General features: G+C 40.1%; 1 protein-coding gene across 10 annotated transcripts in view; it reads left to right on the top strand.

The window, feature by feature from the left end:
- The window catches only part of FANCD2 (FA complementation group D2), a 69,707-nt gene that overhangs the window by 9,414 nt on the left and 37,018 nt on the right, over positions 1-23,275 (top strand). For 8 of the 10 annotated variants that reach the window (XM_064362011.1, XM_012471902.3, XM_012471908.3 and 5 more), the window contains 19 exons: positions 509-587; positions 963-1,087; positions 2,551-2,638; positions 3,312-3,416; positions 3,809-3,909; positions 4,271-4,379; positions 4,614-4,649; positions 8,478-8,621; positions 9,818-9,952; positions 11,673-11,804; positions 13,989-14,099; positions 15,434-15,543; positions 16,892-16,952; positions 18,482-18,601; positions 19,038-19,111; positions 19,414-19,560; positions 20,271-20,371; positions 20,707-20,822; positions 22,035-22,143. In XM_064362011.1, the coding sequence (XP_064218081.1) occupies positions 509-587; positions 963-1,087; positions 2,551-2,638; positions 3,312-3,416; positions 3,809-3,909; positions 4,271-4,379; positions 4,614-4,649; positions 8,478-8,621; positions 9,818-9,952; positions 11,673-11,804; positions 13,989-14,099; positions 15,434-15,543; positions 16,892-16,952; positions 18,482-18,601; positions 19,038-19,111; positions 19,414-19,560; positions 20,271-20,371; positions 20,707-20,822; positions 22,035-22,143 (2,003 nt within the window). The other 2 variants (XM_064362013.1, XM_064362014.1) reach the window with 2 other exon arrangements.

The following is a 23,275-nucleotide window of genomic DNA, read 5'->3' as shown; positions in this document are numbered from 1 at the left end:
CCACGCCCAGCTAGTTTTGTATTTTTAGTAGAGAAGGGGTTTCTCCATGTTGGGCAGGCTGGTCTCAAACTCCCGACCTAGGGTGATCCACCCGCCTCGGCCTACCAAAGTGCTGGGATTACAGGCATGAGCCACCTCGCCCTACCTAGTATCTTATCTTTTAAAAATATTTGTGATAATTCGATTTTTAGGATTCATTAACATTATCTTTTTAAAAAATTATTTAGAGATGCTGTCTAGCCCTGTCATCCCTTCTCTTTAAACCCTCCCTGGATGTAGCTAGTGTTAATATTTAGTCTGTCTTCTAGACATCTTTCTCAACATACATAAGCATATATTTCCTGCGTATCAGGTATCACTTGTGTGTCTAGCACAGTGCCAGATGCATAGTAGGTGTTCAGTAAATGTTAATTGAATGCTAAAACATTTTGTGTAGTATTAATGCTTGCTGTTAATATTGGCCAGAAAGGCTAAGTAAGTTTCTTGTCTTCTCTTCCTAACATTTCAGCAAGAACAGTGATGAAATCAACATACCTCGACTCATTGTCAGTCAACTAAAATGGCTTGACAGAGTAGTTGATGGCAAGGTAGGCTTATGGACTTTATCTCTTGAATTTAATAAAACTTTAATAAAACTTTTGGAAGTTGTATGCTTCTTTTTTTCTCTTTCTAAACAGAAAATTCATACTTTTCCATCCATCCATTAGCTTTTTCCAATTTTCGTAATTTGGGAATTAATCTATAATTTCACCCTTTAAATTTCATCAGAAACATTTATCCAAATATGAACAGTAGGTATTATTTATTAAATAAAAATTTGGAAAGATTCTTTTACAAAGTCCAGATATAACTGTGTTTGTTATTTATTTCTCAGATAATTTCAGTTCTGCATTTCACAAATAGATAGTTTTTGTCTATTCTGGGTAATGTGCTGCAGTTCTAATACTGTCCTCTAACTGCAGGACCTCACCACCAAGATCATGCAGCTGATCACTGTTGCTCCAGAATACCTGCAGCATGACATCATCACCAGCCTACCTGAGATCCTAGGGGATTTCCAGCACGCTGATGTGGGAAAAGAACTCAGGTGGATAAGCACTCTGTCATCATCTAAGCGAGGCTCAACTGTGGGAGCTTTATCACTGCAGTATGCAAAGAGCAGTAGTAATGTGGTCTCTTATATCTAAAAAGAGGATGATACCTACCTTCATGAGTTGGGTATGGGATTTGACTTTAAAAAAAAACAAAGGTATATATTTGAATAGATCCATGTATTTTCTTTTAAATGGTATACCTGTTAGGAGAATGAAGTCTGGCTTAGGATTGGGTATCTAAATTTGGCCAGTGGAGAAGTTGACCATGATCCCTTAGTTTCATTAACATGTTCTTCAGGGGGTCCTTAATCCTGGCTGCACATTAAAATAATCTGTGGAGCCTATTAAACATCTACATTCTTTGGGTTCCTAGATGATTCATTGTAATGCACAGCCATGCATCACACTCCTTGCTGAGACCCATTGCTTACTGTCATTCATTTGAAAAATAGTAATTCATAAAGCAGTATTTAAGAAGGGGAGAACAGTATCCCTAGGTAATAAAGCTATCTTAATGCAACTTTTTATTATACTGGAAGTATTTTTTTTAATTCAATTTGTAATACTTGTTTTTAACTTTTTGTTTTTTGTATACTTTTCTATAGTCTGCAAAGCTACCTCCAAAACGTTCAATGATTTCTTGCCTTTGTGCTTTTGGGCAGGATGCTCCCTCTGGGCAAAGCACTATACCACTCACTTTACCTGCCTGATGCCAGCTCATCTCCTTTTGTATAGCCTTCTTTTAGAATCTGTCACTGTTGGTGAGGCTCAGTGGCTCACACCCTTAATCCCAGCATGTTGGGAGGCTGAGGTGGGTGGATTGCTTGAGCCTAGGAGTTCAAGACCAGCCTGGGCAACATGGTGAAACCCCGTCTCTACAAAAAATACAAAAAATTAGTCATGTGTGGTGGTGTGCACCTATAATCCTAGCTACTCAGGAGGCTGAGATGAGAGGATCTATTGCGTATGGGAGGTCAAGGCTACAGTGAGCCCTGATCATGCCACCATACTCCAACCTGGGCATCAGAGTAAGACGCTGTCTCAAAAAAGAAAAACAAAAAAACGACAATCACTGTCCTCACTACGTTGTGCTCCTGTAGCACCATGTACATGTGTCTGTCATACTTACCACATTTCATTGTAAATGTTTTGGGTTTTCTTTTTTCTTTTTGTGGGGAAGGATATGTACCAAACTAAATAGTGGTGTTCTCTGGGTAGTGGGGATTGTAAAGGAAGGCTTCTTGTTTCTACTTTTATTATTTAAATTTTTATAATGAGCATGTATTATTTTTTGCAGTCAAAACAGTTTTTAATGAAAGATACTAGAAAGTATAATTTAATGGCAACTAAGTATATCGTTTCTTTTCATACTCTAGTGAATGATTTTCTCAAGTGATTGTCTCCCCAGCTCTGTTCAAAACATTACACAACTCTTTTCTTTTTCTACCATTCACAGTGACCTACTGATAGAGAATACTTCACTCACTGTCCCAATCCTAGATGTCCTTTCCAGCCTCCGACTTGACCCAAACTTCCTGGTGAAGGTAGGAAAGACTTTCTTTCCAGAAACAGCCTGCTTTCCAACTTCCTGGAACGAGTGTTAGTCAGTCATTGCCTTGGGAAAAATCTTGTGTAATGAACATTTCATTTTGAAACTATAGTGAGTCATATTTGATTTCTCTCTTTCTCTTTTTTTTCTCAACAAGTTTTAGTTGCCGTATATGATAGATTCATAGGTCTGTTTTAAAGCAGTAAATTTTGAATGGAAATCTTCTATATTGCTTGAATTGTACCTGCTTCCGAGGAATAATACTTTTTATGCCTTACTGTAGCCAGTTGAGAATTTAGCCTCTAAATGTAGGATAATAGTTCTCTTTCACATTTATTGCCTGTTTTTCACAAAGCTGTGGTATTAACAACTAAAAGACTGTAATTTGGGGAAAAATCAAAAGGTTTTTTTTTTTCCCCCTAAATTATAAATGGGAAAACTGAGAGAGAGAAGTGATTTTTTTTTTTCTAATTTTACCTAATAGTTCAGGATAAAGTTGAGGTAGTGACATGAAAATGTATAAAGTTTTTGTGCTTGCCTGAACCCAGGAGGCGGAGGTTGCGGTGAGCCGAGATTGCGCCATTGCATTCCAGCCTGGGTAACAAGAGCGAAACTCCGTCTCAAAAAATAGAAGGAAAAAAAAAAGTTTTTGTGCTTGTAATTTTTAGGTCCGCCAATTGGTGATGGATAAGTTGTCATCGATCAGATTGGAGGATTTACCTGTGATAATAAAATTCATTCTTCATTCCATAACAGCCATGGATGCACTTGAGGTATGCTGTTATATCCCATCACACCTAGATAAAGGGACTTAAATTAATAAGTCCCAATTGCTCTTCTCTGTCCCCAGACTGAGAATACTGACTAATCCAGATAGCATTTAGAGAAGAGAATGAAGCTGTTCAACAGATTCATTACTCTATCTAAGCTGCTGTAAGTTATATTTACTCTTTTTTTTGTAGTACCTCACAGAATTCTGAAATTTGGGATATGGCATTCTGTGACATTGCATTAGCTATTCTCATCAACTCTATTTTTCAAAATGTCCAATGTTTACAATTTTTTCTTTCTCAGTCTTTCAGGAGATTGTTATGGTTGAGAGACTGGACTGTGCCTACCCACTACGAATGAACAGAACACCATAGCTAACATTTACTTTCTGCAGGTAATTTCTGAGCTTCGGGAGAAGTTGGATCTGCAGCATTGTGTTTTGCCATCACGATTGCAGGCTTCCCAAGTAAAGCTGAAAAGTAAAGGACGAGCAAGGTAAAGAGCTCATGGATAATTGCCACCCTTTTCCTCACATAGGTTGTCACAATTTTCTGATATCTCAAAGTCAGAGTTAGAGCTTAATACTTACAGCTACAAATAATGGTACTATTATGACATTTACATCTAGTATTATATAGTTATTCAAATTACATATATGTATGTTAGTATGTATGTGTTTATATGTTTTCTTAGCCATTCAGATCAATCCTAGACAGACAACAGTACAAGTTTATTAGCCATCTTATACATGAGGTTGTCATTTGCTCCAGGATACATAGCTACTGAGCAGGAACTCAGATCTTGTAAGTTCTTTTCTGGTAGGTAGAAGAGTAATTTTCCTCTCTGCTACTTGTAGTTCCTCGGGAAATCAAGAAAGCAGCGGTCAGAGCTGTATTATTCTCCTCTTTGATGTAATAAAGTCAGCTATTAGATATGAGAAAACAATTTCAGAAGCCTGGATTAAGGTGAGATCTTTGGAACTTTGACTATCAAGAAGGAAATGAGTGGCAATTAGTAACATGTATAAATAAGGTAAATTGAAATAAAAATCTCAAAAGTTATTCAAGTGGAAATGATAGCTGATGGTTGCCATATGGACACATTGGTTCTCAGATGAGATAACAAGGCATGCTGAATAAGGTGAAACGTGTTTCGCTGATGTGTCATAATATTTTTGTGATTCTCTCTTGTTTTTTCAGGCAATTGAAAACACTGCCTCAGTGTCTGAACACAAGGTAATATTCATGTACTATGCATTTTAAGTATTGCAGACTTAAAGTAATGACAGTGGCTAGCTTGCCTTCCCACTTTCTCTTTTTCCCCTCCTTCCAGTCACCCTTTTCTTTCTTCTGTAGTTGCTCTAATAAACATTAGCTGTCTGGCAAAGATAATCTAAGGTGTTGACTGGCCAGATAGCCTGCCCCTACTCACTCTGGCTGTAAAATAAGCTTACAGTATCCATAAGGGGAAATACTGACAATTTAAACAAGCACATCAAGATGCAGTCAAAGAAGCCAAGTCCCCACTGATGAGATGAAGGCTATAACCACCTAAGTCTTAGGTCCCTACATCTGCCTAATTGCCCTTCCTTCCATCCAGCACCACTGTCAAGATAATGGCATTTCATGTTTTTCTTTACTTTGCCCAGGTAGACCTGACTGGAGTAAATCAGTCTGTCCACTGTCAAGGCGATGGTACTAGATCTTATATCTTTCTTAATTCTAGAAATATCTTCCATCAAAAAGCCAGATGATTGGCTGGGCACAGTGGCTCATGCCTATAATCTCAGCACTTTGGGAGGCTGAGGCAGGCGAATTGTCTGAGGTCAGGAGTTTGAGATTAGCCTGACCAATATGGCAAAACCCCGTCTCTACTGAAAATACAAAAAAAAAAATTATCCTGGCCTGGTGGCACGTGCCGCTGCACTCCAGCCTGGGAAACAGAATAAGAAACTCTGTCGCCAAAAAAAAAGCTAGATGATTGAGTTTCTTAGGTGCTGACTGGTTGCTTTTAAAGATTTTTCTTTGGTTGGAATCTGTTTTGTGGGATTTTGATTGTGTTATCTAATTTTTGGTTGACTATCTTAAAAGCTTTTATAATGCTGAATAAAGCAGTGAAAAAAAATTTATGATTTTTCTATGCTGAAAAATATCAAAGTACTCCAACACACTGTTTTTGGTTTTGCATAAACATAAATTGACCACCTTGGTTGCCTGCATACCTATTTGTACATATTTGTAATCATTGTATAAATATAATTTGTATTCTTTTTTCTTTTAACATTTTTTCTCCTGTCATAAATATTTCACATGCTTCTGCATTGTCTTCGTTGTTATTTTTAATGACTGTATTCTCGTCTAATGTTTCTCAATTTCGGTGTCTTAAGGAGTGGAGCATTCAGTTAAGAGAAGTAGTAGAATTTGTTTTGTTTTTCTTCTTTTTTTATCCTGCTTGCCTTTTTTTAACTTTTTTTTTTTTGTTCTGGAAGCATAGACTCAAGATGCCCTGAATAGACTCCCAGCTTTTTCTCTTTTTTTTTTTTTTTTTGTTTTGTTTTAAGAGGCAGGCTTTTGCTCTGTTACCCGAGCTGGAGTGCTATGGCAACATCATAGATTACTACAGCCTCAAACTCCTGGGTTCAAGCGATCCTCCCACCTCAGTCTTCGGAGTAACTGGGACTACAGGCAAGCACCAACAGGCCTGGCTGATTATTTATTTATTTATTTATTTATGAGGCAGAGTTTTGCTCTTTTACCCAGGCCGCAGTGAAGTGGCACAATCTCGGCTCACGCAACCTCCGCCTCCTGGGTTCAAGCAATTCTCCTGTCTCAGCCTCCCTAGTAGCTGAGATTATAGATGCCCACCACCACAGTTGGCTAATTTTTGTATTTTTAGTAGAGACGGGGTTTTGCCATGTTGGCCAGGCTGGTCTCGAACTCCTGACCCCAGGTGATCCACCCACCTTGACCTCCCAAAGTGCTAGAATTATAGGCATAAGCCACCACACCTGCCCAATTCTTCTATCTTTTGTAGAGTTGTAGGTCTTGCTGTGTTTTCCAGGCTGATCTCAAATTTTTAGCTTCAAGTGATCCTCCTGCTTGGGCCTCCCAAAGTGTTGGGATTATAGGCGTGAGCCACTGCACCCAGCCCTCAAATTTTTCTTTTTTAGGTAAACAAGCTAATTGTGGAGAAAAACCCACAAGGAATCTACAGATGTAAAAAGTACAGTTTTAAAGGGCTGGGCCTGGTGGCTCAAGCCTGTAATGCCAGCACTTTGGGAGGCCAAAGCAGGTGGATCATAAGGTCAGAAGTTTGAGACCAGCCTGACCACCATGGTGAAAGCCTGTCTGTACTAAAAATATAAAAATTAGCCGGGTGTGGTGCCACATGCCTATGATCCTGGCTACTCAGGTGGCTGAAGCAGGAGAATCACTTGAACCCAGGAGGCGGAAGTTGTGGTGAGCCAAGAGTGCACCATTGCACTCCAGCCTGGACAACAGAGTGAGACTCCGTCTCAAAAAAAAAAAAAGGTACAGTTTTTCTCCTCTCTCTTTCCATTCCTCAGGGATAATCGTCCTTTCAAATTTTTTTTGTTCATAGACAAGCTGTAATTGTATGCAAGTACAGGTATACTCTTATGCCTACACATATGTATGTTTATATATTGTTTTTGCAAAAGCAGAATCTTAACTATGATTATGGGTGGTATTGTTTAAAGAGACAGAGTCTCACTCTGTCACCCAGGCTAGAATACAGTGGCACGATCATAGTTCACTGTTACCTCAACCTCTTGGGCTCAAGTGATCCTCCCTCCTCAGCCTCCCAAAGCAGTGAGATTACAGGCATGAGCCACCATGCCAAACCTGATTATTATTTTACAGGTTGCTTTTTTTCCCACTTCATGTCAGGAATGTCTTTTCTCTGTCAAAAAATATAATCTAGCTCAGCAGTCTCTAACCTTTTTGGCACCAAGCACTGGTTTCATGGAAGACATTTTTTTCCACAGACAGTGTCGGGGCATGATTTCAGGATCAAACTGTTCCACCTTAGATCATCGGGCACTAGTTAGATTCTCATAAGGAATGTGCAGCCTAGATCCTGTGCACGTGCAGTTTACAATAGGGTTCACACTGCTATGAGAATCTAATGCTGCCGCTAATCTGACAGGTGGTGGATCTCAGGTGGTAATGCCCACTTGACTGCCCCTCACCTCCTGCTTTGCTGCTTGGTTCCTAACAGACCACGGACTCTGTGATCCAGGGGTTGGGATCCCTGATCTAGCTTATTCTTTCTTTTTTTTTTTAATTTTTAAATTTTTTAATTTGGAAACTTTGACAGTCTTGCTCTGTCACCCAGGCTGGAGTGCAGTGGCATGATCTTGGCTCACTGCAACCTCCACCTCCCGGGTTCAAATGATTTATCTGCCTCAGCCTCTTGAGTAGCTGGGATTACAGGCCCCTGCCACCATGCATCTAATTTTTTTTTTTTTTAAGTAAAGATGGGATTTTACCATGTTGACCAGGCTGGTCTCGAACTCCTGACCTCAAGTGATCTATCCACCTTGGCCTCCCAAAGTTCTGGGATTACAGGCGTGAGCCACCATGCCCAGCTTGTCTTGTTCTTTTTGATGACTGTAATATTTCAAAAATTAAAATTACTCTATGATGATTTATTGAACTTTTCCCATATTGATGGGCATTTACAGTCTTTCCAACTTTTCACAAAGTAATTTTCCTAATAATAGTGAAAATACATACTGGAGTTGGCAAGTGATTGACTCTTTATTTTAATAAATGTGAAGATGTTCAAAGTTACTTCTATAGTAATATCACTTTCACGTATATTGCAATGTATTCTTAAGAGATACTAGTGGTTAATAGTTGTGACACTTTATTTCTCTGAAAATTATTTCTGGGTTTTCTGAAAAGTATAGATACTCCCAGGGGAGTTTGTTGAACAAATGAGTATCATCCATTCTGTGTTTTAATAGGAAAAAGCTGCTGTTTTGTTGTAGCAAATGTACTGATTTACTGACTGTTTTTCTATTGCATCTTTGACAATAGGTTTTTGACCTGGTGATGCTTTTCATCATCTATAGCACCAATATTCAGACAAAGAAGTACATTGAAAGGGTGCTAAGAAATAAGATTCGATCAGGCTGCATTCAAGAACAGCTGCTCCAGAGTACATTCTCTGTTCATTACCTAGTAAGTGTCAGAAATTATTGACTTTTAATCTAAAAAGGAAAGCTTTACAACTCCCATGTAAAATTTCCTCTTACTTCAGTCCATTGTTCACACCCATTGAGATTTTTGAATTTTATTTTTGCTTTCATCATTTTGATTGTCTGTCTCAATGCAGTTTGCAACTTTGACAAACTGGCCTTCCGTATCCTATTCTAAGTAGGTTATAAAAACCTTGAGGGGAATAGGACCAGCCTGTAGAAACTAGTAGAAAAAGAATGTGAACCTATTTGAACTGTCACTCTGGCCATTCAAAACTGTGGACTTAAGGTAATCAGTCCTCTAGAAATGTAAATTATTCAAACTGGAATTTTATAAGCTGGGAATAGTGTTTTTCTGGCTGAACATTCAGGATATTAGCAGTATAGAACTTGGAAAACTGGATGAGCCAGTGGTTTGCGGTTTGGGCTAGAAGCTAATGAGAATACCTCATTGAGTCTTAAGATTTTATATTTAGGAATAGATTTAATGTTTGTATTATTTTATCTTGCAGTTCTTTCTGTGTTTATTTCTGCCAGTGACAAATGTTTTGGGCTGTAATTTTCTATAGGGTAAAACTCATATGTAATTTTTCATTGCATTTTCCCCAATAGAGTATTATACCCAGCTTAGTACTAAATGTAAGATTTTTTTAAATTATGACATCAATAAGGAAGCTATGTTTATTAACTGGTTATTTACTCTGGGTCCATTAATGTCTGTGTATGTATATTGCATTATTGGTAGGACATGATCACTTCTCTTCTTATTCTTCTTTTTTAAAAAAATCAGTTTAGTTAACACTGAACCTTAATATACCTATTTCAAATTATAACCAAGGTGGAGCATCCGTGGTGGTTAGTGTGATTGTGTTAGGAAACTGGAATTTAGAAGATCTGGCCTCCAATCCCAAATTGAGCAGATAGGAATGTACTATTAGACTTATAATTTAATTTATTTGAGCTTAAAGGTTAATTATTATCCAAATGTGCAATCCCATTGATCCTGAGAGAAAACTCAGAATGGTGAAAGATTATTCTATGTAAAACAAATATTAAGATTTCTTAAGTTAAAATGAGAGGGAAGAGAAATCTGATATTCCAAAAGGATAAGCAACTCTTAGGCTGTGTACTAACTGTTTGCTACAGCTTCTTTTCTCTCTCTGCTCTTCCCCACTCAAGGTTCTTAAGGATATGTGTTCATCTATTCTGTCGCTGGCTCAGAGTTTGCTTCACTCTCTAGACCAGAGTATGATTTCATTTGGCAGTCTCCTATACAAATATGCATTTAAGTTTTTTGACACGTACTGCCAGCAGGTATGTTGAAACATTTATTTTGGAAAGGAGGGAACAGGGGAAGGGAAAATAATCTGATGTTTATTTCTTGTTGGTTGGAATTTACTGAAGGGGAAGGAACTCTGAACTGGGTCTCCGGAAAGCTCAATTCTAGTCCCAGCCTTGATGAAATGAAGATACTTGACTGGTGGACCTAACTCTGTGTTCTGAGCTCTAAGATCCTCTGTCTGAAATCAAGATCCAGATACAGGCTATTTCTAATAAACCTTGGCTTAAAGTATTGGGGTCATCAGTAGGTAGTTTCCATAATACAGGAATGGCAGTTAAATTTAGTTGTAAATAATTCCAATCTTGGAATTGTTCTCTAGAAAAAATTGCGGCAAAAGACAAATGAACAAGAAATGCTTGAGGTTCTAACCCTATTTCCAAGAACATGAGGCACTTTTTTTTTTTTTTTTTTTTTCTGAGATGGAGTTTTACTCTCGTTGCCCAGGCTGGAGTACAGTGACACGATCTTGGCTGACTACAGCCTCTGCCTCCTGGGTTCAAGCGATTCTCCCGTCTCAGCCTCCTGAGTAGCTGAATTATAGGCGCGTGCCATCACTCTCAGCTATTTATTTATTGATTGATTGATACAGTTTCATTCTTGTTGCCCAGGCTGGAATGTAATCATGCGATCTTGGCTCATGGCAACCTTCACCTCCCAGCTTCCAGTGATTCTCCTGCCTCAGTACAGGCATGTACCACCAAGCCCGGCTAATCTTCTATTTTGGGTAGAGATGGGGTTTCTCCATGTTGGTCAGGCTAGTCTTGAACTCCCAACCTCAGGTGATCCTCCCACCTTGGCCTTCCAAAGTGCTGAGATTACAGAGTGAGCTACCGCGCCCAGCCTAATTTTTTGTATTTTCAGTACAGGCAGGGTTTCACCATGTTGACCAGGCTGGTCTTGAACTCCTGACCTCAGGTGATCTACCTACCTCCACCTCCCAAAGTGCTGGAATTATAGGCATGAGCCATCACACCTGACCGAGAGGCATTTTAATAGCATATGTCCAGAGAGGGAGGACTGTACTTATGGAAGATGTTTATGAAAGCAAGTACAGAACAGTGTCTTTGTTATTAGCAATGTTAAAATGCATTTGAATAGAACTTTTAAAATGAAGATTTGTAAAAAAAAAATTTTCAAATAGAGCCATAGTTGCAGCTGACATGAGCTAGCTGTTTCAATTGAGAATATAATTCTGTTATGACTATCATGGAGCGATGGTATAAAGGAAGAATGGCATCTAAGACATTTTTGAACCCTCTTAATATCTTAGAGACACTATCATGATTCCATGTTTGCTTGGAAACATGCAAGTCTAGCCTGTACTATATAGAGAAGACCTTTAAAGCTTTTAGCTCCTTGAGTGCCATCTTTTTGAGAAATTTCAGCTGATCTTGTATAACCCCAACTTAAAGTGTAAAATTTAATCCATATGAGAAAAAAGAAGGAGGAAAACTATGCCAAGGAGCAAAATCAGGAATTATGGGAAATAGGTCAAGAATGGATGATAATAGTTACATTGCTTATTCCTAAATCTCCTGAAGCCAACATTAATGAAAACTAAATAATAGATAATGGGATTGTGTTGATTGTTATTTTAATGAAGTAGAGATTGAAGAGGCCTTGGGGTAAATCCTTTTAGAGCAGCCATCCCATATTTTGTTTTACACTGTCTATTGACTCTCCCCTGTATAGGAAGTGGTTGGTGCCTTAGTGACCCATATCTGCAGTGGGAATGAAGCTGAAGTTGATACTGCATTAGATGTCCTCCTAGAGTTGGTAGTATTAAACCCATCTGCTATGATGATGAATGCTGTCTTTATAAAGGTATCTCATTGGCTTCTTGTACTTTAGATGTTGAATACTATAATTGGTGGGAGGAAGTGGGAAGGAGGTGAAATAATGGGCAAGTAATATAAATAAAAAGTGACTATTCTATTTGTTAATTCATTCAGTAAACACTTCTTTATACCTAATCTATGGGCTAAGCTCTATTCTGGGTGCTGTGCATGTAAAGTAGGTCCTTGCCTTTGATGTTAAAGACTAAGACACATAAGCAAGTCACTATAAATACAACATGGTGAATTTTCCAGTAACATACTATAGATACAACAGAGCAAGAATAATTAAATTTAGCCTGGGAAGCTGGAGAAATTCAAAGAGGCAATTTTATTTGAGTGATTGTTGAAGGATGGGAATGATTGACAAGAGAAAGTAAGGGAAGTGGATTCTAGACAGAGAAAAGTTTGAGCAGAAGCAAATTTGTGCCCAAGTCAATGGTGTGACTTGGAGGAATGAGAAGCAAACAAGCATGACAAGTATAGGATATGTATGGAGAGGAGTGGTGAGAGGTGAGGCTGGTAAGATACAAGACAGGCCCATGTTGCAAAGAGTCTCAAATAACCTGCTAAAGAGTTTCAACTTTATTTTCTAGATAATAGGGAGCTATTACTAGTTTTTAAATAGAGTTGACCTAATCTACTCGACTTTGACAGATAACTCAGTAGGCTATATAATGGGTGGATTGGAGACCGCTGAAATGGTCTAAGGGAGTGAGAGTAGGGTCAGATTTTGGTCGTAGGAATGTAGAAGAAATGATGGTTTAAGAGACAATTTGGTGTTAGAATTAACATGACCTGGTGACTGTTAAGAATATGGTGGCAATAAGAAACAGGAAAACTAGGTCTGAGTTTATCATCTTAGGAAACTAGGTGAATGGTTGTGTCATTTCCTGAGACCAGGAGGGAGAATATCTTCTGTAGGAAGTATGATGAGTTCATTCTGGGATAGCCACATGTAGATGGTTAGTGGATAGTTGGAGATTCTGGTTTGGAACCCTGTGGGGCACCCTCTGGTAGAAGATTTAATTTGGGTATTCATAACCATATAAATGTGAGGTCAACTGAGGCAATTTTGAGGCAGAAGACCATAGAAGCTTAGAAGAGCACAGACATTTTGAGAACGTTACAGTTTAAGTGGCAGACTAAAGCAAATGTCCATAGAAGGAAAATGAAAAAACTAAAAGATGAATAATGTGAGCTTGAAGGATGTCAGGTAGCAAAAGCCTAGGAATGAGTTTCAAGACTGAGGGATTTATCTCCAGTGTTGGATACTATAGGAGTTGAAGATGGAGCATAGGTTATTGGCTTTGGTAATTAGGATAGCTCTGGTAACCTTTGAAAAAACAGTGTTAGTTGAATTATAAGGATGGAAGCCAGAGAGCTGTAACTTGAAAACTGAGGGAATAGAATCAATATTGAGAAGCATCAAGGAGGAGGAGACAATAAGAAAAGTAGCTTAAGAGAGAAGCTGGTTGCAAGAGAGATATTTTTTAGATGAGGAGGTTTGAGATTGCATTTAGGCTGAGAGAAGATTCAATAGAGAGGAGGAAATGGAAATTTTTTAAAATTAAAAGTTTACAAAGCTGTTTTATTACTTTTTCCTCAGACAAACTGTGAAAGGTAGTATAGCTGTTATTGCCATGTTACAGATGAGAAAAGCTGAGGCATTTCCCAAGGTCACAAAGTAAATAGAATGACTAAGCAGTAGGCGATTAAAGCCCAGGATTATTGTGGTTCAGAGTGAAGAGGACAAAGAAAACATCTTTCCTGATATTTGTTCCTACTCTCTGATAATAAGAGATTTAGAAAGCTTTAAGAGTTTTCTCAGTTTATATCCAGTCTATCAAACCTTTAGGCTCTGAGCAGAGCTTTTAGAACTTAAGCTTTTCTTTTTTTTTTTTTTTTCTTTTTTAAAGAGACGGGGTTTCACCATGGCCAGGATGGTCTCCATCTCCTGACCTCATGATCCACACGCCTCAGCCTTCCAAAGTGCTGAGATTACAGGCGTGAGCCACTGCGCCCGGCCTAAAACAAGCTTTTAAGGAAACTAAAAAGTTTCAGATACCTGGCTATCTATGTGTGCCTCTCTTACAGGGATTTTAATTTTTTGATTTTTAAGAGAAAAAAATGTTAGTTGCTAGCCTCATTATTGGTATCATTTTTTCTACAGGGCATTTTAGATTATCTAGATAACATATCCCCTCAGCAAATACGAAAACTCTTCTGTGTTCTCAGCACACTGGCGTTTAGCAAACAGAATGAAGCCAGCAGCCACATCCAGGTAAGGGGCAATATGTTGGGAAAGTTTTTGTTTTTTTTTTTTGTTTTTTTTTTTTTTGAGATAGAGTCTAGCTCTTTCACCCAGACTGGAGTGCAGTGGCTCACTGCAACCTCCGTCTCCTGGGTTTAAGCGATTCTCCTTGCCTCAGCCTCCCGAGTAGCTGGGACTACAAGCACATGCCACCACACCCAGCTAATTTTTGTATTTTTAAATCTCTTTACTTGAAATTTGCTGGACAAAACCAAGCAAATGATAGATTTGCTAGTCTGTGTAGTAGTGGAAATAGAGTATATAGCCATAGTTCCAGCAATTTTTTATTCTTACTACAAACATTAAGGGCCTACTCTGCCAGGCACTGATAAATTAGATCAATCCTCTGCCCTCAAAAAAAAAGCTTTGTCTGTTAGGGTAGAGATGGGTCTATGATCAGCTAATCATGAAATTTTTCAGGTTCTGAATGCAGTGGGGGCACATAATTGCTTTGTTTCCTAAGAAACATCTCCATCTAATGTGAACTTTACCTGGGCTTGCTTTTGTTTGTGGACATCATTCACTGAAAAAGCCAGGCTGTAATCCCAGCACTTTGGGAGGCCAAGGCAGGCAAATCACGTGTGCCCAGGAGTTTGAGACCAGCCTGGGCAACACAGTGAAACCTGTCTCTACAAAAAAATAACGCCCAGCCTTGCCTCCATGTTTAAATCTGTACCTAAGTATTTTATTCTAATTCAGTATTTTAGCTGAGCTGTCATCAGCATTATGATAATTTTCATATCCTTATAGAAATAATAACAACAATAAAAACTATTACGATTGAATGTCTATCATGTGCCAGGCACTGTTCTAGAAGTTTTTAGTAATTCATCTCTAATCCTTAAAACAACCTTCCCCATTTCACAGATGTAAAAATTAAAACTTGGAGAGATGAAATGACTTGCTAAAGACACAGAGGGGTGGGTGTGGTGGCTCATACTTGTAAACCCAGCACTTTGGAAGGCTGAGGTGGGCGGCTCACCTGAGGTCAGGACTTCAAGACCAGCCTGGCCAACATGGTGAAACAAAATTAGCCGGGTGTGGTGGCAGGCACCTATAATCCCAGCCACCCAGGAGGCTGAGGCAGGAGAATTGCTTGAACCCGAGAGGCAGAGGTTGCAGTGAGCAGAGATTTCACCGTTGCATTTTAGCCTGAGCAACAAGAGCTAAACTCCGTTCTCAAAAAAAAAAAAACAACAGTAAACAGTAGAACCCTTTATGGTCTAGCTGTATGACTCAATATCTGTTCATTCTTTTGCTGTGCCACGCCAGCATTTTCATTTTTCTTCATCGTCTCATTGCAGGATGACATGCACTTGGTGATAAGAAAGCAGCTCTCTAGCACCATATTCAAGTACAAACTCATTGGGATTATTGGTGCTGTCACCATGGCTGGCATAATGGCGGCAGACAGGTACACATGGAGATTCTGACTTTTGTGGTTTAAGATCAGTTAATCTTGCTAACTGACAAAGTGTTACATCACATAGACATTTTAACAGTAGATGTTACAACTATAAGAGAAATGAGCAAAAGTGTTTTGCAACTTTTCTATGTTCCCTTCTAATCGTGACTGTATATGATACCATGTATGTTTTTTGCTGGATTGTGATCCTAGCCATTACAGTCTGTGGTTAAAAATTAAGGATTGCCTAGAGGTAAAATTCTAGAAATGTTTGCACAAAAAGGGAACCCTGATTCTTTTGGAATGCGTTTTTCTGTATCTGCTCCTGATATAGGCACTAGACAACTCAGGTGTCTACGTTGCTGTGTCATTTCTGTCTGGAACTTTATACAAAGTTCAGTTTGCAATTCAGTTCATGCTCCATGGAAATTATTTTCTGAGACATCAGGAGACATCTTTAGAATCCACATTGTGGAATCCTAATTAGGGAAAAGGAGTCAGACTAGTGGGAGCAAAGAAAGCAAACAGAGAAAATATGTAATTCTGCCTTTTTTCATAGTCCAGGACATGCAGCCTTCCTGTGTCCAACTTATCACCAAGACACCTGCAAGTTAGCTCACTGCAACCTTGGCATTATCAGTACTGCACAAAACCCTCTTCAGCAGATAGCATACCTCATAAATACTATTCTGTAAATCCCCAGCAAGCCTTTGTTTCCTTGCAGTCGGCTCCTCTATTGCTGGCTGGCCATTGCTTTCTTGCAATGTATTTTCATACTTTCTCTCTAATAAATCTGCCTTTCTTTACCTACAGCTGTCTTGGTAAATTCTCCCTAGCTCCCCTCCCACTGGCAGCTCAGATAGTAGTTGCCCCTCTGTGACACGTTAATGGAAAGAGGTTGCAGAGTGTACTGGTTAAGAGTTCATTCACTGAAGCCATACTGCTTGCCTGGGGTCAAATTCTGGCTCCATTGTTTATTAGCTAAATTACCTTGGGTAAGTTACTTTATCTCTGCCTTCGTAGACTCACATCTACAGGATAATAGTAGTATTTACTTCATAGAGTTGTTGAAAACATTAAAGGGTTACAGCAATGCCTAGCACGTAATATGTACTAAAGAAACACTTGCTCTAATTATTACTAATTTGCCCTTAAACTATATATATATGAAAAAAGAAAAGAGAAAAATAGATAACGATTCTTTGCTCTAGTCTGTTTTGTATGGACAAAATAAATACTCTTCTCTGCCTTCATGCACTTTTATCTTTACCCTACTCCAGAGAAGTCAGAATTCTTAAACTTATTGCCAATTGTTACAAAATATTACATAAGGGAAATTACAATTCTTTGTTTTTAGAAGTGGATCATCTAGTTCAACCCAAGAGAGAGCCAGTCTGAGCGATGAGCAGTGCACTCAGGTGAGTTCTTCTTCTTCTTCTTCTTGTTCTTCTTCTTCTTTTTTTTTTTTTTTGAGACAGAGTTTTGCCGTGTTGCCCAGACTCTGGAGTGCATGGCAAGATCTCAGCTCACTGCAACCTCCACCTTCCAGGTTCAAGTGATTCTCCTGCCTCAGCCTCCAGAGTAGCTGTGATTACAGGCACTCACCACCACACCTGGCTAATTTTTTATATTTTTGGTAGAGACGGGGTTTCACCATGTTGGCCAGGCTGGTCTCAAACTCCTGACCTCAAGTGATCCACCTGCCTCAGCATCCCAAGTGCTGGGATTACAAGCATGAGCCTTGGCGCCCTGCCGAGTTCTTATAATGTAATTGGATATGTTAATGAGTAACTGAGGAATTGCTTCTAGTCACTGTCAGTTCACCATAAAGTGCTTCTTTTGAAAAAGTAGTTTTCCTGAACTTCTTTTATGTTTATTTATTTATTTTGAGCCCGGATCTCAACTCTGTCGCCCAGGCCGGAGTGCAGTGGTGTCTCCTGGGTTCAAGTGATTCTCCTGCCACAGTTTCCCAAGTAGTTGGGATTATAGGCTTGCACCACCACGTCCAGCTGTTTGTATTTTTAGTAGAGACGTAGTTTAACCATGTCGGGGTTTCGCCATGCTGGCCAGGCTGGTCTTGAACTCCTGATCTCAGGCGATCTGCCCACTTGAGCCTCCCAAAGTACTGGGATTATAGGCGTGAGCCACCTCGCCCAGCCCCATTGCATTTATTTCTATATCCATTTAATCTCTCTAATTAAATTACAAAGTCTTAGCAAGCAAGATTTGCCATGTTTATGGAACAACTCTTTGGTTGAGCATGGGGACAAATAAGTGTATCGTTGGAAAGTAGGATATAAAGCTAGTTTAGGCAGGGCACGGTGGCTCAGCCTGTAATCCTAGCACTTTGGGAGGGTGAGGCAGGAGGATCACTTGAGGTCAGGAGTTTGAGACCAGCCTGGCTAACATGGTGAAATCCTGTCTCTAATAAAAGTACAAAAAAATTAGCTGGGCATGGTAGCGGGTGCCTGTAGTCCCAGCTACTCAGGAGGCTGGGGCAGGAGAATTGCTTGAACCCAGGAAGCATAGGTTGCTGTGAGCCAAGATCATCCCATTATACTCCAGCCTGAACAACAGAGCAAGACTCCGTCTCAAAAGAAAAAAAGAAAAAGCTAGTTGAGAGAGAAAACAGAGGGCCTTGAATGCAAAGCAATACATTTTTATTTCATTCTTTAGGCAGAGGTATTTCTTCAGGATTTCTTGGCATGGAAATGGTTAAATCAAAGCTTTGCTTTAGAAAAATTAATCTGGCTGCAGTGTCTGACAGATTGGAAAGGGATGATATTGAAAAGAGACAGACTGGTCAGGACGTTCAGGAAAACTTCAAGTGAGAAATAGAGCTTTGCCAGTAAAATCAGAAAGTGAGAAACTTAGTCTTAAATGGGGTGAATGGAGTTTAGGAAGGATTGGCAGCCCAAGGTTTAAACCATTCTCCTCTTTGCTCCAGGTGACCTCCTTGTTGCAGTTGGTTCGTTCCTGCAGTGAGCAGTCTCCTCAGGCCTCTGCACTTTACTATGATGAATTTGCCAACCTGATCCAACGAGAAAAGCTGGATCCAAAAGCCCTGGTAAAGCCAATTGTCTTAATGCAATAAAGCATGAGAGCTGCTTTACTATATTCTTCAAGTCTTTCTCTTTCTCCAGTGCAAAAATAGAGAGATCATCCTATGAGCTCTTCTAAATTCTAATTGGGAAAGGCTATTCTGCCCTACCCTGCCTCAGGGCTCTTCTCTGAGGCCTCCTTCACTTAATAACAATAACAATAGTAATGAAGAGATTGAGGTTGTTAATGATGATGGCTACTATCTGTCTGAGAGCTCTATTCTATGCGAGGCCTCATGCTAAGTGCTTTTTATGCACTCTTCTCTTTTCTGTTTCACAATAATATTTAGTTACTTCCTTTTTAGAAATGAGGGAACTGAGACTTAGGTTAACAGTAATTTATATGGGGCTCTACAGCAAGTACACCCTGCACTGCCTTTTTTGTTTGTTTGCTTCTTGAAGGAATGGGCTGGGCATACCATCTGTAATGATTTCCAAGATGCCTTCGTAGTGGACATCTGTGTTGTTCCGGAAGGGTAGGTATTGTTTACCTGCTGGCTTGGTTGTACTGGTGAAGTTACATTCTGTCAGTAGCTGATACAAACTTTACAATACCCTTGACCTCAGCCACAGCTGCCCATTCCCACAGCTTCTTTCCTCCTAACCCCAGCACCCCTGCACCCTTAGCTCCAAAATTCCTAAAAGGTTCTCTGTTTGTTCTTCTGTTTCTAATTTCTCCCCATGATAGTTGTGTTTGAAATTGCTTTGCTCTAGTGGTTTCTCCCATAGCCTTGTGTATTCCTGAGCTGCAGCATCAAATTCTGGTTTTTCTCCACAGTGACTTTCCATTCCCTGTGAAAGCTCTGTACGGACTGGAAGAATACAACACTCAGGATGGGATTGCCATAAACCTCCTGCCGCTGCTGTTCTCTCAGGAGTTTGCAAAAGATGGAGGTCCGGTGACTTCACAGGAATCAGGCCAAAAGTCAGTATAGTTTTTCTTTTCTAAACCTGTTAGTGTTTTGAATGTTCACAGGGAATTCCACAGTTCTTTCAATATGTGAGGAACGTGAGTCAAAAAGTTTCTCTCGGGACAAATGGTATTTGGGGAGGTTAGAGAGAATGGGGAAGATTCCTTGTTTTTTCGTGGATCCTTGGCTTGAAATTTATAGTGCCTTGTGTGAGCCAACAGGTATTCTGAGACTACTTTCTTTTCTGTTTCTTATTCTTTCCCTCCCTTGAACATCCTTGGCTACCTCTGCCTCTCTTACCTTTTCTTTATCTTATTTCTGGTTCTCCTAACACATGGACTTTCATTCCTCATACCTCTGCCTTCCTACAATTCGCTCATTATATTTTTTTTCTTAATGGGGCATCGATTAAGTTCTGGGTGAATCACTTGAGACCAGGAGTTCGAGACCAGCCTGGCCAACATGGCGAAACCCCATCTCTACTAAAAATACAAAAATTAGCGGGGCATGGTGGTATCCGCCTATAATCTCAGCTACTCAGGAGGCTGAGGCAAGAAAATTGCTGAATCCAGAAAGCAGAGGTTGTAGTGAGCTGAGATCGTGCCACTGCATTCCAGCCTGGGTGACAGAGCAAGACTGTCTCAAAAGAAAAAGTTGCACTCCCTATGTATGTGGAGTAATATACCTATGAAGTGTGATCTAGAAATTGATTTTTCCTTTTTAGATTGGTGTCTCCACTGTGCCTGGCTCCCTATTTCCGGTTACTGAGACTTTGTGTGGAGAGACAACATAATGGAAACTTGGAGGAGATTGATGGTCTACTAGGTATAGGATGAAGTCATCAGATCCTTTCTTCTTTATACTCTTTGGTAAACTTAGGGAAAGGGCAGATCAATACATGGTATATGTGGGGAGCATTGGAATTCCAAAGACAAAATAGTACATACAGAATCCCATTATGTTAACAAATCAATTGTTGCAAAAACTCTCTAATTATATTTGTTGGTTGCTATATGATAGGCAAATATTTTAATCAGATCTTGGCCTTCAAATATGAGTTAAAGGGGAAAGTAAGTAGCAAGGAGAGCTAGCTCTAGAGGCAGCTTCCAGATTTTATTGGCTTGAACTAAAGGTAGTTGGAAATGTTTGTTCTCTCTCAGATTGTCCTATATTCCTAACTGACCTGGAACCTGGAGAGAGGTTGGAGTCTATGTCTTCTAAAGAGCGTTCATTCATGTGTTCTCTCATATTTCTTACTCTCAACTGGTTCCGAGAGGTGAGCAGAGTTAATAAGATGTTTCATTTATTCTCCATAGTTTTTCTCAAAACTATTTTTTTGGTTCCCGCAAGACTCCCTAAAAGTCTCCACCAAGCATTAAACCCTAAGTGTTTCTCTGTTATATCCCACCAACCCCCAATTAGATATACCTCCTTATGTAGCCAAATCAGAAACTTAGAATTCACTTCACATTGCCTATGCTTTATTTTCTCCAAGCCGCCTTCTGCCTAGAATGACCTCACCTTCTCCACTGTAAAACTACTGGTCATCCTAGCACAGGCATCTGCTTACTGTTTTGATTTTACTGTGGTGGTAGTTTCCCTCCCATTAGAACATATTTGTGTTTAATGATAATGACAATGATGGCAACATCTTACATCTCTATCTCACTGCCTTCCCCTTACATATTATTTCAGGAATGTTTGTCCATTTGAATGAGCTTATTTGATTACCACAGCTCTGTTATGATGTGGGCAGGATAGGTATTGCCCTCAATTTACACATACTGAATTTCAAGTATAGGGAGTTCAAAGTCATTAAAAAGTTTTAAGTACTTTCACTATACCAAGTGCTGGACTCATTTTTTTCTGAAGAAATACTTAGAAAAGTTAAAGACTCAGCCAAGGTCACACAGCTAATAAGTAGCAGAATAGAACTTGTTTCATTAAAGTGTGTGCTCTCTGGCTATTCCACCTTGTAACATAACTAGTAATAAGTAACACTAGGATCTCCTTTTTTTTTTTTTTTGAAGATGGAGTCTTGGTCTGTCACCCAGGCTGAAGTGCAGTGGCACAATCTTAGCTCTCTGCAACCTCCGTCTCCCAAGTTCAAGCAATTCTCGTGCCTCAGCCTCCCGAGTAGCTTGGATTACAGACTTGCGCCACCATATCTGGCTAATTTTTGTATTTTTGGTAGAGATGAGCTTTTGCCATGTTGGCCAAACTAGTCTCTAGCTCCTGGCCTCAAGTGATCCTCCTGCCTCAGCCACCCAAAGTGCTGGGATTACAGGAGTGAGCCACCATGCCTGGCTGAATCTCCTGTTTTTGGCCCAGAGATTTCTTTATACCACCTTGCTGAGGACACTTCCATTACAGACTAAACTCAAAAGATCCTGCTGTTTATAGACATCTCTCAGCTCTGGATAAATAATACAAATAAGGTTTATATCTGAGCATTTGGAAGTATAAGAACGTAATTTGTACTTTGTAGATTGTGAATGCTTTCTGCCAGGAAACATCACCTGAGATGAAGGGGAAGGTGCTTACCCGGTTAAAGCACATTGTAGAACTGCAAATAATCCTGGAAAAGTACTTGGCAGGTAAGAGAAGTGTCCTATACTCATAGTACTGCTAGGCCAGTAGTGAGGTGATAAAGCACTTAGCTTTCCCTGATACCAGAACCAGACAAAGACACATCACAAAAACAAAACTACAGGCCAATATCCCTGATGAATGTTGATACAAAAATCTCTAACAAAATACTAGCAAGCCTAATTCAGCAACACAATAAAAAGATCAGCTGGGCGTGGTGGCTCACACCTGTAATCCCAGCACTTTGGGAGGCTGAGGCGGGCAGATCACTTGAGGTCAGATATTTGAGACCAGCCTGGCCAACATGGTGAAACTCCGTCTGTATTAAAAATACAAAAATTGGGAGAGATCCAAGATGGCCGCTTAGGAGGAACTCGGGAATGCAGCTCCGAGAGAAAGCACAGAGGGTGAGTGGACGCCGTATTTCCAGACTGATTTTTACTGCCCACAGACCAGGAGATTCACACACAGAGAAGCCACATGGGTCGCCAGCGCCGCTGGCGCCGCTGGTTTGAACGGCGCAGCCGCTGGGCCGGCACCCTGAGGCAACGGCTCACTGTACAAAGTGAGAGAGTCTGAGTCCCCTATAAGCCAGCAAGGGGAGCTGAAACGGGGAGCCAGGCCAGCGCCACGAATCTCAGAGCCACGGCTTTAGCCAACGCAGCGGCTCCGGAGGCAGAACAGATGAGACGGTGTCCCCTCTTACCCAGTAAGAAGACCTGAAACACAACTGAAACCGGGACGGTCCAGCTCTGTGGAGGAGGGGCGTTCTCCATAGGCACCCTGCTGTTCCCAGGGCAATCTACTAAGGCAATCCGCCACTACAGAGACTCTGTCACTACAGGGGCGGGCCAACATAGCGGAAGCAGTTCTAACTACACCCAGAAGTTCACACGGAAGCTGGGTGGAGCCCACAGCAGCTTAGCGAAGCCTCTGCAACCTGAGTGTGACTAGCCTGCCACCTTGTGGGCAGGGAAAACAGCAACCGCACAGGGGAACATCATAAAACCGTAACTCCCTGGGACAGAACACCTGGGGGGAAGAGCAGGGGGTTTATGAGTTCTGCCACAGCAGACTTAAAATTACCAAAATCAGAAAGACAACAACTACAAAGTCAACAGGTGGATAAATCCACAAAGA

This window comes from Aotus nancymaae, unplaced genomic scaffold, assembly GCF_030222135.1.
Source record: "Aotus nancymaae isolate 86718 unplaced genomic scaffold, 86718_ANA_hifiasm-v0.15.2.pri h1tg000046l, whole genome shotgun sequence".
Lineage (NCBI taxonomy): Eukaryota > Metazoa > Chordata > Mammalia > Primates > Aotidae > Aotus > Aotus nancymaae.
The sequence above is the reverse complement of the archived record's forward strand: the minus strand, read 5'-3'. Positions and strand labels throughout refer to the sequence as shown.